Source organism: Trichomycterus rosablanca, chromosome 3 (genome assembly GCF_030014385.1).
Source record: "Trichomycterus rosablanca isolate fTriRos1 chromosome 3, fTriRos1.hap1, whole genome shotgun sequence".
Taxonomy (NCBI): Eukaryota; Metazoa; Chordata; class Actinopteri; order Siluriformes; family Trichomycteridae; genus Trichomycterus; species Trichomycterus rosablanca.
In genome coordinates, this window is record NC_085990.1 from 37,555,263 (window position 1) to 37,573,130 (window position 17,868).

The 17,868-nt window shown below is 36.9% G+C and overlaps 1 protein-coding gene across 10 annotated transcripts in view; it reads left to right on the forward strand.

Annotated features, from left to right (window-relative positions):
- Positions 1-17,868, forward strand: part of epb41l3a (erythrocyte membrane protein band 4.1-like 3a) — an 81,343-nt gene that overhangs the window by 25,465 nt on the left and 38,010 nt on the right. For all 10 annotated transcript variants that reach the window (XM_062991245.1, XM_062991253.1, XM_062991254.1 and 7 more), the window contains exons 4-8: positions 5,737-5,841; positions 5,937-5,979; positions 7,862-7,937; positions 9,875-10,093; positions 11,750-11,837. In XM_062991245.1, the coding sequence (XP_062847315.1) occupies positions 5,737-5,841; positions 5,937-5,979; positions 7,862-7,937; positions 9,875-10,093; positions 11,750-11,837 (531 nt within the window). The remainder of the gene's footprint in view (positions 1-5,736; positions 5,842-5,936; positions 5,980-7,861; positions 7,938-9,874; positions 10,094-11,749; positions 11,838-17,868) is intronic.

Consider the following 17,868-nt stretch of genomic DNA (forward strand, 5'->3'; position numbering starts at 1 on the left):
TTTAATATCCAGTTAAAGCTGATTCTGGTGTCTTGTAGAATCTAAATTCTTCTAGCTTTTAGCACATGTCACTGATGGCATTATGATGTTGGTTGGGAACTGTGAACATTAGTAGGGGTTATGGCGAGAGAGCAGCAGCTTTTTCCTCTGTGCATCAGTCTCTGGAGGAACTAAGGACCTTTAATGCTGTTCTGTAACCTGTGCCACACATTTCTGAACTACAGCTTTCATAAATAGCCAGGTGAATACTTCTCACTTTTACAAAAGCTTTCTCTGTAGGGATGTCCGATCAAGGCATTTTTTAACTGATCGGAATCGGCTTTACTAAACCCGATCCTAATCCCGATCTTTTGTTTTACATCAGCATGTCCGCTGTGTGGAAATACTTTAAATTGAAAAGTGAAACAAGTCCAGCAGTGAAGTGTAATGTCTGCGATGCGAGCGTTTCACGAGCTGCGTTCATTACTGTATGATTTTACTGTTTATATGGTGTGTGAGTCAAGGATCACTCCGGTTTACAAAACAACGTAGTGATGCACTTGCTTAATAAAGAAATAAATACACGGTATAGTCACATATTGTCGGGAGCAGAACACTTTATTAACTTCTTCTGTTACGGTACCGAATAGCCGACAGCTGGAGTCAAGCACGCTAGTTCATGCACTATGGAAGCCCCACAGGGTCGAAACACACTCACTTCGCATAGAAACGTCCATCAAACCTTTGTCACAATACAAGCACTTTAAAAACTGGCTTTCCTTCATAACAAAAGAGCCTTTCCATTTTATTTTGGTATTCAGGTTTTACTGTAATGCTTTTAAGTAACTTTTTTTCTTATATTCAAGTTAAGCTGCTACACAGATTTCTGTTAATCTTTAGTGTATCACTGCATTAAACAGATTTTTTTTTCTTCTAATGTAAAGTTTAAAGTAAAACTTTAATTATCTCACTCATTTTGATTGATTTTGTAAAAATACAAAACATTAAGCCAATAGCTTGGATGCAGCATTTTTCCCTTCAGCACTGCAGAGCTATTCAGTTGTTAAACATATACATTGGATTAATTTGAATAACTGTAATGTACTTGAAGTGTGCACTGTAGGGCTGGGTATCGCCACTAATTTCCTGGATCGATTCGATTCCGATTCACAAGGTCCCGATTCGATTTGATCTTCGATTTTCGATTCGATTTCGATTCAACACATTTAGGCATATTTGAGTTACATTAACAGGTTTTGTTTAAATATGTACAGATGTTCAGAGAACGAATGTGATAATTGTACAAAGAACACTCATTATTAAAAATATTTGTATTTTGTTTACATAAATAATTAATCCAAAACAGAAAACAGTAACATTCATTTTTTATTATTATTTTATGTCTGACACGCTACAACATTGTAAATGTAATGTAAACATACAGGTCCTTCTCAAAAAATTAGCATATTGTGATAAAGTTCATTATTTTCCATAATGTAATGATAAAAATTAAACTTTCATATATTTTAGACTCATTGCACACCAACTGAAATATTTCAGGTCTTTTATTGTTTTAATACTGATGATTTTGGCATACAGCTCATGAAAACCCAAAATTCCTATCTCAAAAAATTAGCATATTTCATCCGACCAATAAAAGAAAAGTGTTTTTAATACAAAAAAAGTCAACCTTCAAATAATTATGTTCAGTTATGCACTCAATACTTGGTCGGGAATCCTTTTGCAGAAATGACTGCTTCAATGCGGCGTGGCATGGAGGCAATCAGCCTGTGGCACTGCTGAGGTGTTATGGAGGCCCAGGATGCTTCGATAGCGGCCTTAAGCTCATCCAGAGTGTTGGGTCTTGTGTCTCTCAACTTTCTCTTCACAATATCCCACAGATTCTCTATGGGGTTCAGGTCAGGAGAGTTGGCAGGCCAATTGAGCACAGTAATACCATGGTCAGTAAACCATTCACCAGTGGTTTTGGCACTGTGAGCAGGTGCCAGGTCGTGCTGAAAAATGAAATCTTCATCTCCATAAAGCTTTTCAGCAGATGGAAGCATGAAGTGCTCCAAAATCTCCTGATAGCTAGCTGCATTGACCCTGCCCTTGATAAAACACAGTGGACCAACACCAGCAGCTGACATGGCACCCCAGACCATCACTGACTGTGGGTACTTGACACTGGACTTCAGGCATTTTGGCATTTCCTTCTCCCCAGTCTTCCTCCAGACTCTGGCACCTTGATTTCCGAATGACATGCAAAATTTGCTTTAATCCGAAAACAGTACTTTGGACCACTGAGCAACAGTCCAGTGCTGCTGTTTTTGGTTCAAAAGTGGCTTGACCTGGGGAATGCGGCACCTGTATCCCATTTCCTGCACACGCCTGTGCACGGTGGCTCTGGATGTTTCTACTCCAGACTCAGTCCACTGCTTCCGCAGGTCCCCCAAGGTCTGGAATCGGCCCTTCTCCACAATCTTCCTCAGGGTCCGGTCACCTCTTCTCGTTGTGCAGCGTTTTCTGCCACACTTTTTCCTTCCCACAGACTTCCCACTGAGGTGCCTTGATACAGCACTTTGGGAACAGCCTATTCGTTCAGAAATTTCTTTCTGTGTCTTACCCTCTTGCTTGAGGGTGTCAATGATGGCCTTCTGGACAGCAGTCAGGTCGGCAGTCTTACCCATGATTGCAGTTTTGAGTAATGAACCAGGCTGGGAGTTTTTAAAAGCCTCAGGAATCTTTTGCAGGTGTTTAGAGTTAATTCGTTGATTCAGATGATTAGGTTAATAGCTCGTTTAGAGAACCTTTTCATGATATGCTAATTTTTTGAGATAGGAATTTTGGGTTTTCATGAGCTGTATGCCAAAATCATCAGTATTAAAACAATAAAAGACCTGAAATATTTCAGTTGGTGTGCAATGAATCTAAAATATATGAAAGTTTAATTTTTATCATTACATTATGGAAAATAATGAACTTTATCACAATATGCTAATTTTTTGAGAAGGACCTGTACACCTGGCTGTTGAACAGCTTATGCCAAGTTTACACTACACGACACTCTGATTAACACCTGGTCGCTGTAATGTTCACACTACACGACTGATCGGCGATGGGGGGTTTTACACTACACCATCTATCACCAGGGGGAATCACAGGCGAGCTTCTCTGGTCTCCAAAACTATGTTTTGTCACGAAAACACGTGAGAAGTGATGAAAGGTTTAATGATACCATGTCCAAACATGCACATCAACAAGTAGCGAGAGATCTAAGTTTGTGCGCTGATGAAATAAATGAATTTGAGTGGATTTGGCAACACGAGCAGCATGGCTTGTTCTATAGTGAGTTGGAGGTTAATAAATATTTTGTTTTGTAGAGAACGATCAGGTCAGAAATACTGTAAAACTCGTGTGCTGATGTATTCTGATAGAAACTATATTGCGCTCCACCACCTGTTTACAACCTCTCCCCTGTGTTTCCCCTCGCTGTTTCTCACATTGATTGAGAGCCGAGTTTTGATCGCAGAGCGAACACCGAGTTCCTCCCAAATCCAGCACCGACCCGTCGCTGAGCGAAAATCAGTGCAAAAAGTTGTGTAGTGGTCATAACTTGAGCTTCTGCCATGCTAAACTGATGTGCAGGTCAGATCTCGTTGCATGAAAAAACACTGGCTGGTCACGAGAAATTAAAGGGGGTAACAGATTTCCGTGTGCACCGTAAAAAGGGGCGTATTTAAAAGATCGATCTCGCGTTTATATGAATCGATATCGGATCGTTCAAATAAAGATCGATTCGAATCGAAAAATCGATTTTATAAACCCACCCCTAGTGCACTGTGTGAACAGTATTATCTAGTTCTTATCTAGACAATATCTAGAAAATACAAGTATCGGTTTGAGACTCGGTATCGGATCGGGATCAAAATTAATAATCTGGATCTGGATTGGGAACAAAAAAACGTGATCGGGACATCCCTATTTCTCTGTGAGCAGTCTTTGTCAAATTGGATATGGATGCTTGAATATTTCATGGCTATGGGAAATGGAATCAAGTGAAATAAAAAAAAAAAATTAAGATTATCTTTATTAAACTGCAACATTATACACTGCAGTACTACTGTGCATTTTAATATTGTGTAATGTAATACTTTAGTTAATGCATTGTATTAGAGCAAGTAGTTCTACCCAGATTGAAAAGCCTTATTTAATCAGATTCATAAGAACAGTTCTTGGGGGAATGTGTTGTGCTTATTTTTAAATAATGAAATTGTATTCTGCAAATATATAATAAATAAGACCTCTGTTGTAAACCTTGTTTATTGTTAAGTAATTTTGCTTGAAGCAATGTAGTGCTAAACCCTATTTCGGAAAAAAAGTTGAGATATTTTGTAAAATGCAATAAAAACAAGGGTCTGGGAATTCGTAATTTTCTGAACATTAATTTAACTGTCAAAATGTTTTGGCTGACATGTTTGATTGTATTTTGTAAATATAAACAAATTATGAATGTAATGCCTCCACACTCGAAAATGTTGGCACAGAATAAGAACAAACAGTTTATAAATTATCAAAAGTTACACTTTTTTTTAATTTTTAGCAACAAGCAGATGATTTGGTAACGGGCAAAGACATGATTTGGTATAAAAAAAGAGGAGCAAAGCAAGCAAAAGATGTGTTGTGGCTCATCATTTTGTATCGAACTTTGTGAGAGAATTGTCAGTTCTTTAAAAAACATGCCTCAATGTAAGATTGCAAATAATTTGGGTGTTTCACTATCTGCAGTTCATAATATTGTCAAAGTTTAAGAGAATCCAAAGCAACCTCAGTCTGTGTAGGGCAAGATCACAATCATTTACATTTATGGCATTTAGCAGACACCTTTATTCAAAGCAGCTTAATATTGTGACATTATACAGTGCAAGCAATTGAGGCTTAAGGGCCTTGCTCAGGAGCCCAACAGTGGCAACCTGGTGATAGTAGGGCTTAAACCAGCAACATTCTGATTACTTTAGTAACCACTAAGCTACCACAACCACTATTAAAGTCCATGGTTATTGCATAAAAAAAAAAAAAGGTCAGGCCTCATTGTGTGCATGCTACAACAATGTGGCTTCGTAGATACTGTGTGTGCTTGATTAAAATGCCTGCAGTCCAAATCCTATTGAAAATGTAGGTCGCATCATGAAGAGGAGAATCAGACAGCATTGACCTTGGATTGTTGAGCATCTAAAAGACTGGGCAAAACTTTTACTTGCAAATTTACAACAATTATTGTCCTCAGTTCCCAAATGATTAAAAAGTTTAATTAATAGAAAAGTTTATTTATCACAGTGGTAAATTTGCCTCTGTCCCAATTGTTTTGAGGTTGTGGCAGCAAATCCAAAATGTGGTTATATGTACGAAATTCAGTTAGGTTGATCAGTGAAAAGATTTAAAATATTTAATTTGTACTTTTATCATTTAATGAAACGTTATAGTAAATTAAAAATAACGGATTCCTGTTTTTTTGCATTTTACAAAATATATGTATAAATGTTTATGCATAATATATGGCTCACTGTGGTTCGTTGAAGTCTTAAAGCTCTAGAATTGGCCTTGTAACCCTATTCAGACTTCTATACTCAATGGTCAAGCTTGTTGAACATCCCATCCACTACTGTACATGACAAGTTACATTGCTAACTTTAGTCAAAAAAATGACAAGTACATAATGCCATGGATGAATTTAACCCAGGCTTTCACTGTCTGCAGAAACGGGACAAGGGCCAGGTGCTTTTCGACAAAGTCTGTGAGCATCTGAACCTTCTGGAAAGGGACTACTTTGGTGTTACATTCAGAGATGTAGAAAATCAAAAGGTAGAAATGTATTTTTGTTTTAAGATGTAAAAACAAATGTTTTAAACTTTTTCAAGAAAAAAAAAAACGTTTAACTGTATTATTTGTGTTTACAGAACTGGCTAGATCCATCCAAAGAGATGAAAAAGCAGACTAGAGGTGAGTGCTTACACTGTAATTCTTTTAAAGATTTATTTTGCATTCCGCAACATTGCTCTAGTGAAAAATGACTTAACGTTTAACAAATTAAAACCATAGCAGTGTTTAAAATTAATTTTGACATTTGAAGTGATTTGAACAATATTATTATTGTACCATCAGTTTGATTCTTGGCGACCATTTGGAAAGTGTTTCTCCAAAACATCCGGTCTTATTTTAGGTCTTCAAGCTTCTTAATGGGTCATTCAGTACTTCTGTAATCTATCCATCTTGTCCCTTTTTCTTTTACCTTCAACTCTTTCAAGCACTATTGTCTTTTCCAAAGAATTGGTTCTTCTCATAATGTGTCCAAAATAAGAGAGCTTCAGTTTGGTTGTCTGGGCTTTGATTGAGAAGTTAGATTTGGTTAAAGATCCATTTGTTTGTCTTTGTTGCCGTCTTTCAAAAGTCTTCGCCAGCTCCAGGTTCAAAGCTTTGCTTCTTGTTAAAATCTAACTGTACAAATTACATATGCCTAATTTTTTTTCCTCTCCACTTTTTGCTTGAAGTCTTGACTGTTAGAAATTGTGCTTTTTGGTAATAACTAGGTTCATGTTTAAACATTTGCTTTACTCAATTTACTCAAAAGACATTTTTGGTCAAGCAATTTGGTTGTTTAATTGAATTATTATTGTTTTTGTAAAATAATGTTTATTATTTTTCAATGGCATAGTACCATCTCTTCAACTGTACTGTAGATCTGTATGTAAACATTTGAAAACACTCCCATGACTTCCAGCCATCATATAATGGCAGGCCAGCTAGCTTACTGCTAACAAGCCGTGTTAGCTTACATTTACACCAGTGAGCCAAAATATTATGACCTCCTGTTTACTTTACCGATCTCAGAATATACTAATAATTTCTAAAAATCTGATTTGATTGGCTTACTTAATTTAAAAAGTATAACTGCTGTTAAGACAAAAAAAGTGTTCAATGAATAATGAACATCTGACCTTTAACAACTAATCGGAACCCTAAAGACTACTCTTACTCTATCACACCTACAAATTATGAATATTAGCTGATAAGTTGAAATAGGTTTGTTTAATTTAGCTTGATCAATTTTGCTTGATTACAATTTTTTACAGGTCAACCCCTGGTATATATAGACTTTTATATAGACTTCACTTATATATAGCCATCTGCCATCCAAGAGGAGTTAGCCATTGAGTATTAGTGTTTTTGGATTAAAAGGAACTGAAACATAATCTCACAGTTTATACCATGCTAACTGGTTTAACCTGTTAGTAGTACACTGTGATGGTGCAGTTTTGTGATTCATTTACATTCATTTACGCATCCAATTTCTCCCCGTCAATCATCCTCTCACTAATGCTGGTCCCTGCTCCTGATTGGGGAGGACGAGGCTGCTCCACGCCCCCTCCGACATGTGCACAGCAATCAAACATCTTATCACCTACACTTGACGAGTGCAGTGTGTTACAGCGCTATGCCCGGAGAGCCACACCCTCTACCTTCCCCATCTCCAAAGGTCGTAATCGCACTAGTCTGAGAGAGAGTCCCCATCCGGCTTAGTCCCGCCCCTTATCTGAACAATAGACCAATTGTTGTTCATGTAGCCACTCAGCCTCAGCCGGCAAGGCAGAGCCGAGATTCGATACGATGTATTCGAGATCTCAGCTCAGGTGAACAGCGTGTGTTTTACCGCTGCGCCACCTGAGCGGCCCTTCATTGTTTAAATTCTGTGTTTTTACTCTAATCAATTAAAAAAAACAGATAATGCAAACTAAAATCATTTGAATAAACATTCAACTCTGTCAAGGTTACTGATGCAGCTAGTAACTACACAGCTTGATTCTTTTTTCTCTTTGTGTTTTAGGTGTTGCCTGGAATTTCTCCTTCAATGTGAAGTTTTATCCTCCAGACCCTGCTCAGCTCTCTGAGGATATCACGAGGTCAGAGCTGCAGTGCGCAATGCAATTCTAAGAAAACTTAATCTAATAAGCGGAATTAGTTTAGGAGCTGTTAACCCTCTCCCAGTGTTATTTTATTTTGGTTTTAATCTATTACAGCAATCTAATCTAAAACTTGATAAAAGTGGTACTTAATAATTAAAACAGTTTACAATTTTGCTGTTACTGTATACAGCAGGGATTATATAGCATAGCATTGTTAAATTCTGTTTTCAGATTTAGTAAAAGGTTTTAAATAATTTTCTATTGCATCATGATTTGTAGGAATGGAAAAGTTGTGCAGCTGCAAGGTAAATGTGCAGCATATATTGTGCTCCTTTTAATACATCAGTAATTAATTGTTTTATTAGTAACTGCTAATTTACTAAACCTTGTTATTTAGGTGCTTCTAATGATTTGCATTATATAACTGTTTTAATTAAAACTAGGGATGTCCCGATCCGATCTCAAAGATCGGGATCGGGGCCGATCAAGGCATTTTTTAATTGATCGGAATCGGCTTTACTAAACCCGAAAATCTTTTGTGTTACGTCAGCATGTCCGCTGTGTGGAAATACTTTAAATTGAAAAGTAAAACAAGTCCAACAGTGAAGTGTAACGTCTGCAGTGTGAGCGTTTCACGAGGCGGTGGGAGCAGAGCTGCGTTCATGTGTGAGAGTGTGTGTGAGTTAAGGATCACACCGTTTCACAAAACAACGTAGCGATGCACTCGTTTAATAAAGAAATAAATGCACAGTATATTCACATATTGTCGGGAGCAGAACACTTTATTAACTTCTTCTGTTACGGTACCGAATAGCCGACAGTTGAGTCAAGCACGCTATTTCATGTTCTATGGAAGGCCTAAAGGGTCAAAACACACTCACTTCGTGTACAAACATCCATCAAACCTTTGTCACAATACAAGCACTTTAAGAACTGGCTTTCCTTCATAACAAAAGAGCCTTTCCATTTTATTTTGGTATTCAGGTTTTACTGTAATGCTTTTAAGTAACTTTTTTTCTTATATTCAAGTTAAGCTGCTACACAGATTTCTGTTAATTTTTAGTGTATCACTGCATTAAAAAATGTTTTTCTTTGAATGTAAAGTTTAAAGTAAAACTAATTATCTCACTCATTTTGATTGATTTTGTAAAAATACAAAACATTAAGCCAATAGCTTGGATGCAGCATTTTTCCCTACAGCACTGCAGAGCTATTTAGTTGTTAAACATATACACTGGATTAATTTGAATAGTTGTAATGTACTTGAAGTGTGCACTGTGTGAACAGTATTATCTAGTTCTTATCTAGACAATATCTAGAAAATACAAGTATCGGTTTGAGAATCGGTATCGGATCGGGATCAAAATTAATGATCGGTATCGGGAACAAAAAAACGTGATCGGGACATCCCTAATTAAAACACTAAGATGTTAGTTGCTTTAGAAAGCTTCAGTTGTTGGTTAATATATATACACTTTTTTTGATTTGGGGATATATATACTTAAGACGTGCAACAGTACAGGGTTGTCATTGTCGCATTTTTATTAAAACATTCTGCACACATTCTCTATTGGGGATATCCATTTTCTGATCTCATAGGGCATTTAAAAGTTATGTCTATACGTAAGGCAATTACTATTTCATAAATGTGTCACTTAAAAACATCAGTTTTCTTAGTTCTGCACAAATGATGTTACAAAATAGGATGTTCTTTGATGAAGAACATTGTTGGTATGTCGTTGTTGGGTTATAAGCAAAATGAAGCACTGCTGAGGGTGCTGTTATTAAAAAATAATCAATTTTGGTCTGTTTAAAAGCCTCATACCACACCATAGGAATTATTTTCTCTCAGCACTCCATATGGAGGCTAATTTCTTACATATTGTTTCTTCTGCCTCCTTTTTCCTCATCTTTTTTCTGTCTGTCTGTCTTAGGTATTATCTGTGTCTGCAGTTAAGAGACGATGTGGTTTCGGGTCGTCTGCCCTGCTCTTTTGCCACTCACACAGTGCTTGGTTCATATACAGTCCAGTCAGAACTGGGAGACTATGATCCAGATGAATACAGCGCGGACTATGTCAGTGAGTTTCGCTTTGCTCCCAACCAAACCAAGGAGCTTGAAGAGAAAATCATGGATCTTCACAAGACCTACAAGTGAGCTACACATACTCTTTTTCAAGAATATTGACATAATTGTGTTATTAATATGTGTGTGATTTTTGCCCAAAAATTACCATGAAAATAAAAAGTCAAAGGTTAACCGTTAACGGACGCGCTTATAGCATCTCATTTTCATATCAAAAAGTCTTTATGTTTAACTAAATTAAAAGCCTAACAAAGTGAAAATTGCAGTAATGTAGAACAAACGCAGTGAGCAAAACAAGTTCAACATTCGGAATGTACATTTTAAACATCTGTAGCAAACACTTCATAACAAGCACAAATTAAGCATGCTAATAAGCATTAATAGAGATGTAGTTGGATAGTAAGCTCTTCCTGACGTTATTAGTGATCATAAGCAGAGTTTTACCATCATACGGGGACATGATGCAAAATATCCACATCATTTTTTACAGACCTATATTTCAGGGTGGTGTGGAATACAGTATCATGCCCACCTGCCATGCGACTAATGACTGGCATTGGGGCATGAAGGCCCAGATAACTGACATTGCCAGTTCTCTTAATCTGTAGTCTCTGCGCCTCAGTAACACTAGAAGCGCCACACCGGCTTCTTATACCTAAAAACTCTGAGCACCGGTCATTTGACTGCTCTGACCACCTACTTTGAATGCTGCGCTGTTTTTGCCTACCTATAGACCAAAACACCACAGTCTTATAAGTCAAAATACTGCCAAGTCCACTAAGATTCTGTTACTGACACATAAAGATCACTAGATGGCGCATCTTGAACAAAGCTGTGCAAGTATAAATAGTATGATTATAAGCTCAGCTTGTGCTGCACGGCACCCCTATTAGTTGACTCTCGTAGAAATCCATGCTGGACAAAAGGGGTGCCTGTTCCTCTATCTCCGCACCTTTTATAGCTGCTGTCCACTTATTTATGGTTTTTTGGTTTGTCACACGTTGGGGGATCGAGTAGCTGGCACCTTTGTGACAACAGATTTTTGGTCTGTCTCTAGCCCATCCTTGTCCTCTCAACATTATTAACTTGTTTGTCTGTTAATGGTTAACTGGTTAATCAATAACATTCGTAGTTATTATAATTTATTGGTTAAAATACTGTTTACTGATGACCATGTGCCATTAGTTTATAGATAACCATTAACTGACAAGCTTATAGTGACCCATCAACATATTCTACACATTACAGACATGCTTTATGTTTTTAATAAATAAATAAAAAACTGATCGACCATGTGGAAATCCTTCCCAGAAGAGTAAATACTCTTGTAACCACAAAGAGAATCAACTCTAAATACCAGGCTGTTAGAATGGGTGGGTCAGTGGGATGGGTCCAACTTATCATGGTCTGATGTTTGCATACTTTTGGCTATGATGATTTTGTTTACCAGTAGTGCTGTACTGATGCATAAATGATTTGCGGTTTATAATTTAGTTGTGTAATCTTGACCCTGTTTAACTTGAGAGATGATGCTTATGTCAGCATAGATTGCAAAATTCAGCATTAAAATAAGCTGTTGGAAATGAGTTTGGAAATAAAGCATTTTTAACCAAATTTGAGCTTTTTGATCATTTATTGTTAATATAGCACTTTTCTATCTTATGCCCTTGAGGCAGTTATTACTGTGCAGCATTTGTAATCTGTGCAATGTTGTCTTTCATCAGAGGGATGACGCCGGCTGAGGCTGAAATGCACTTTTTGGAGAATGTGAAAAAATTGTCTATGTATGGAGTGGACCTCCATCACGCCAAGGTAAAGAACCAATGACCATATTTCTAGACTGCTACACATCACTCAGCTCCCTAAGGCAGGCTTAGCAGGAGTCATTTAGTAGCTTACAACAAGACGTTTCATTTGTCCTCAACATCTTTGTTTTTGCTGTCCCACTTCACCTTTACAATAAATTTCACATCATATAAATATAATACTTCAAAGCTACCCCTGCTGCTCAGTCTTGACAGGGCTTGGTTTTTAATTAATTTACCTTTCTTTGAAATAATATACTAAAGAAAGAAGAAATAGAATATAAACAGGAATAAGTGAGGGAAGTTGTCTAACATCTTTAGATTTATTTGATATTATTATTTAATATACTTAAATGCACATTAAGTATATGTAAATGCACTTTTTTCTTACCATGTGTTATGACTTTGTACTAAAATATATGAGCAGAAATAATTGATTTATAAGCAAAAACAAATAAATGTTTACAAAGAGGAAAATAAGAAAAAGAAAAATATTTGCACACCATTGTTGGCAATTACATCATTAAATGTATATGTAAACATATTGTTTTGGCCATTCAAGCAAAGTTTAGCTTTATTTAAAGATACTAGTCTTAAGTTACTTTGGCTGCACGTGTGGGGTCATTCACTTTAGACTATGCCCATATTCTCTCCAGAGTTAATTTATAGGCCATTAAGATAAAAAAAGAAGCAGTCCCATATTATGATGATCCCACCTTCAAACTGCACTGACGGTTTGGAATTTGTATCACACACAACCATTTCTCCACACATGACCAATTAAATTAGCTTTTTTCCATTGTTTTTATTTGTTTTTAAGCAGGGAAGTTTTGCAAGTGGTGTACAACCCCTGGTAAAAATGATTGAATCACCAAGCATGGAGTTCATGCTTTCACCCAAATTTTTCGCTTCATAGCAAATAAACAAAATACAGTTTTGACACAAAACTGTTTTTTGTTTAACAGCTAAAACTTCTGTCTTTATGAAATAGCTAATTAAATACAATTATTTTAATTAATCAAACATTTCTTTCTAGATCAAGTAGAAAAAATGGTGTTAATGTTGAGAAAAAAAGCATAATTATTACCTTGTTGCTGCTCCTCTGGCTTTACGGTCTGAATTCTTTGAGGCACTAATAAAAACAGTATTCTACATAGTGCTGGACAATAATTCAATATCGATATACAGTATGTTGCGATAGAAAATGTTTCAATAACGGTGATATGATTTTTAAACAAATTCGATCGATATACATTACGTCAGTGCGTGATGACGTACGCCACAGGCACGAAGCCAGTGCTCAGCGTTACCGCTCTGATTACACCACGCTACAACACGGTGGATTAGCTGCAAAATGAGTTCAACAGCTGTGAGTGAACGAGCATCCACAGTCAGGGGCGGAGCCAGGGGGTGGCCGCTTTGCCAATGTTACTTTTTTGCGGAAGCATTTTTGCACGCAGGTGTTCCCACAGGGACGCAATTCAACAGCGCAGCTTAAGCATGTAGTTCTCCACCAAAACAGTGCCGTAACACATTTAACATAAATGTCAACCACCAACACTATTACAGAAGAAGTACTACTTCTGAGTACTAATACTACCGAGTACTGCTTAGTAGTTGTGGCGCGCTACGAGTAGGGCTGTCGCGGTGAAAGAATTTCCCCTTGCGATATTCAGCCCCTCTCAATATCGCGGTATGCGGTAATATCGCCATTTTTTTGTTTTTGAAAATTACTTAATTTATCTGGATTTTAGAGCTACATAAACAAGCTTTATTATTAGGCTATGATTCAGTATATTATTGCTTTATAATGACAAAGATGAGACAGCTTTAAGACCAATGAAATGCGTGTTTATTGTTAAATACAGAACAGAGCAGGGATGCGTGTCTTTTCTCTATTAAAAAAAGGTTTAAATTTAGCTTCTAGCCTAGGCTAGATATACACTGTGAAACGTGGTTTAGAGAGGATCTGAGTGGGGTAGCGATGTTTCCGACGTTACCGATGTTGCAGTAATACACAGAGCAGAGCAAATCTAGCCTGGTTATCGCGCCACTATTAACCATCTATTTAGTAGGTATAATTAACATAATATATACTACATTTTAAGTTATTATTCGTTTCAATACATTTTTATTCAACGAAAAAATACATTTAAATCATTCCAGCAAGCCAGCAAGAGAATATTTGCAGTCTGCAATGCCATATTAACCGTCATTAAGTGTTTTAGTTCACCAAGGCTGTTTGAATATAGTCTAAATTACAAGTATTTATTGAGTGTGAACTCAATTTAATCATTAATAATAATAATACTTGCCTATAATTCCTGTTGCCATTGTTAACATTTTAAAACACAAAGCCTGACACTCAGCAGCAACGCATGAGAACAGGTTGCGGGAAAATGACGCTCTTAGCTCATTTTCATTATGAATTTATTTAACATTTATTACGCCTGAATGTAAGCGTATAAAACAAAATGGACCCTGCAAAAAAAAAAAAAAACAGAGAAGGAAGAAAGAAAAAACGTGAATATCGCGGTGATGCGGTTGCTTGGCATGCCCTGCGGTTGGCTGGTCTATACCGCGATATTTCAAAATTGCGGTTAGCGCGACAGCCCTAGCTACGAGTAAAGGCACCAACTGGCTCTGCGCGTTCCAGTGTTGCCAGATTGGGCGGTTTCAATCTAAATTGGGCGGGTTTTTTTTTTGAAAAACTATTTAATAGTATTTAAATAACACTTCTATTTAACAGAAATATTCAGTTTTAAGAAGCCCCAGCATTGTAGAAGGCTATTAAAAGTAAAGTCAATTTTCAATGCTGATTTGGCTTAATAGTGTTGGTCAGAATGTGTCATATTCTTGAAAGAAAATTAAAATTAGTTTTCCATGCATTCTCGCTAGCATGTTCTGGGGTTGAGTCTTATCAGTACACACAAGTTTGCAGTCAAATGATCAAGTATTGCAATGGAATATCTTTGAAATTCTTCCTCATAATGTTAAGGTTATAGGCTATATTTTAGTTATTTTACTTTTCAGGGAAAATGAGAAAAAATAAAAAGCTTATTATGCTAGGCTTGATGTAATTCTACATGGCACTCACTGCCTGTATAGGTAAATGAGTGAGTGACCAAAACACTACTAGATCCACAGCAACTTGCCACATAAAAAAATAAGGTATCAGACAGTTTCTGTGCCACCCCTGTGTGAGCAATGGTCTCAGTCTGGCCACCACTATGAAAATTGTCTGGCTCCGCCACTGTCCACAGTAGAAAAAGAAGCAGACGAAATAGCTGATAAGAGAGGAAGGACTAATTCAGTGGTGTATTCAGCTTGTATTTCTTGCCAGAAACCAGAAAAGAGGTTTGCAGGTACCGCCATCCAATTTTGGTGTTCTTGGCAGTTTTTCTGACATTTGTATTATTCATATCGATATCGGAATTATATCGTATCGACTGAAATTAGGAGATATAAATATGAATATGAATGATATAAATTTTAGCCATATCGTCCAGCCCTAATTCTACATCAAGCTGGTTCCATCTATCTCGAATAGCATTTGACAAATCAGCTTTGTACTGCCAAGTTGTCCCTGTTGGATTCCTGGTCAAGGCCCGTAACCCTCAATTGCTTGCGTTGTTTTCAGTAATGACTAAGTGGCTTTGGATAAAAGCATCTGCTGAATGCCATAAACTTAAATGTAATGCATTATCATCCTGAAAAAAATAGACCTGAAAATGACCAATCCTATTTTTATCGATTTAATAAGAATGTGACTGTTGAGGTAATCATTACCTACTCCCATGGAGCTTTAAATGACATGCAACCTCTCATCTTTATATTTTTCATTATATACTTCAGACAAAAGTTTCAGCATTGTCCTTGGCCAATGCAGATTCATGATTCATCACTGAATATTGCTTTCATCCAATCATCCACACTCCATGATTGCTTCTCCTCAGCCCACTGCAACCTGTATTCTTATCTTAAGGTGTTGGTGCTGGTTTTCATTTGTCTTTTCTGTAAATCTGTGAATCCTATTTCATCCAGCCGATTTGTTACAGTTCTGTTGCAAACATCAACTCCTGTTTCTGCTCATTTGTTTTTCTTGTGCATTTTCTGTTTTTAAGAAAATGTCATAAAGACACAGTGTGCAGCTGTTTAACAAAGCTTTATGCTACAAAGTTAATAATGGTGACTCCATAATTTTTGCCAGAGGTTGTAGGAAGGGAGATGATTGTGTTGTAGTGTATTGTTTATTGTTTTAAACTGTAGTTTTCTATATGTTCTCTGCCTCTTTTTGAGTAACTGCTGGCGTTTTTCTTCCATTTCTTATTACTTCTATAAAAACATCCCATGAAATCTTGTGGTGCAGCTGTCCGGTGGCAATTACTTGTGGTTGAACTTTTGAAACCAGTTGTACTGACAGGGCTGTTTAAGGTCTTTGGTACTGTAGCTTTTTCTATTTAAGTGCTGTTTAGTAATTTTGTCCTTGAGGACTTTCTTTGTTTTTCCCGTGATTACTATTAAATGTGTAAAATCTTTCTTATTAGTGGCAATATTGTAAATTAAACTGGTTGCAATTTTCACAACAATTAAAAATAAATATATTTGTTGCATTAACACCTACAGTAGAACATGTATATATGATTTTAATTATAAAAATTATATCATATAAAAGTATGCACTTTAATTTATCTTCAAGCTAAATTTAATATAAAACAAAGAAAACACAAGACACAAGTAAACACAAGATACAAAGCTCTCCACCAGGACCTCTGAAAGATATTTTCAATCAAACTTTAAATCAACTGCCGCTCAGGTGGCGCAGTGGTAAAATACGCTAGCACACCAGAGCTCGGATCTCAAATACATCGTATCAAATCTCAGCTCTGCCATCCGGCTGGGCTGGGCGACTATATGAACAACGATTGGCTGTTGTTCTGGGATGGGAAAGCCGGATCAGGGTTCCTCATAACTGGTGTAATTACGACCTCTGCTGGCTGATTGATGGCACAAAGTTGGGGAATAATGCTGATCAGGGTGTGGCTCTCCGTGCACATAGCTGATCTGCATATGAACTTGCCTCGTGCAGTGGAGGCAGCAGTGAATGGTTGTATCGGTAGAGGTGAAGCGTAACGCAACCAGGGTAATTGGATATGACTAGATTAGGGGAGAAAAAGAGGAAAAAGACTTTCAATCAACTATAATTAGTAGACTATACTAACCCAGGCTTAATTACTGATAGCTTTATTCCTTTTGAATGATTTCTTTCCACCTCACCCATTAGGGGGCGCCACAGGGGATCATTCCCACATATATACCCCCAACGGTTAGGTTCAGGTTACGTCATGCGTCCTCTCTATTTCTGAGTCCAGTTCGGGATTTAAACCCACAAATGTGGTGTAGGCAGTGATAGCTCAGATATATACTATTGATCAGATGATTGCTGTTGAGCCCTTGAGCAAGGCTTCTAACCATCAATTGCTTTGTAAGTTTCTTTGGATAAAAGTGTTTGTTAAAAGGTCACAACAAGTGGCATATAATGCCACAAATGTAAAAACACAATAAACAGACCATTTAAAAAAGAAAATCAGAAAGAGATGAGAAAGAAAGTTGAAGTACAGTACTGTATGTTATTATGAGAAGCAAACCACAGCCAAAGTCATTATCTCCAAATAGTCATTGATCATTTCACTAAGTGTCTCTACATAATGTATTTATGCCCTCAAACCCCCACATTCAGTATGATACTTACACTTCACTTTATTCAATGTCTATTAAGTGTTGATTTTTGTCTGTGTTTTGTTTGTGTTTTACTTGGTTGTTCTGTGAGCTTTGCAGTAGCTTATGCCTAAAAAATAAGCACATGTAATTTACCTAGCTGAGCAAAGACACAATTTGGCAATCACATGACACATGACAGCTGGGGTATGCATCTAAGCAATCCAAACCTATTTTAGTTCCAACTGGGCTATTTAGTAAAAACAAAAAATAATGTGTTTACATTATTAGGCCCTTAATTTTTAGGTTCCCATATATTC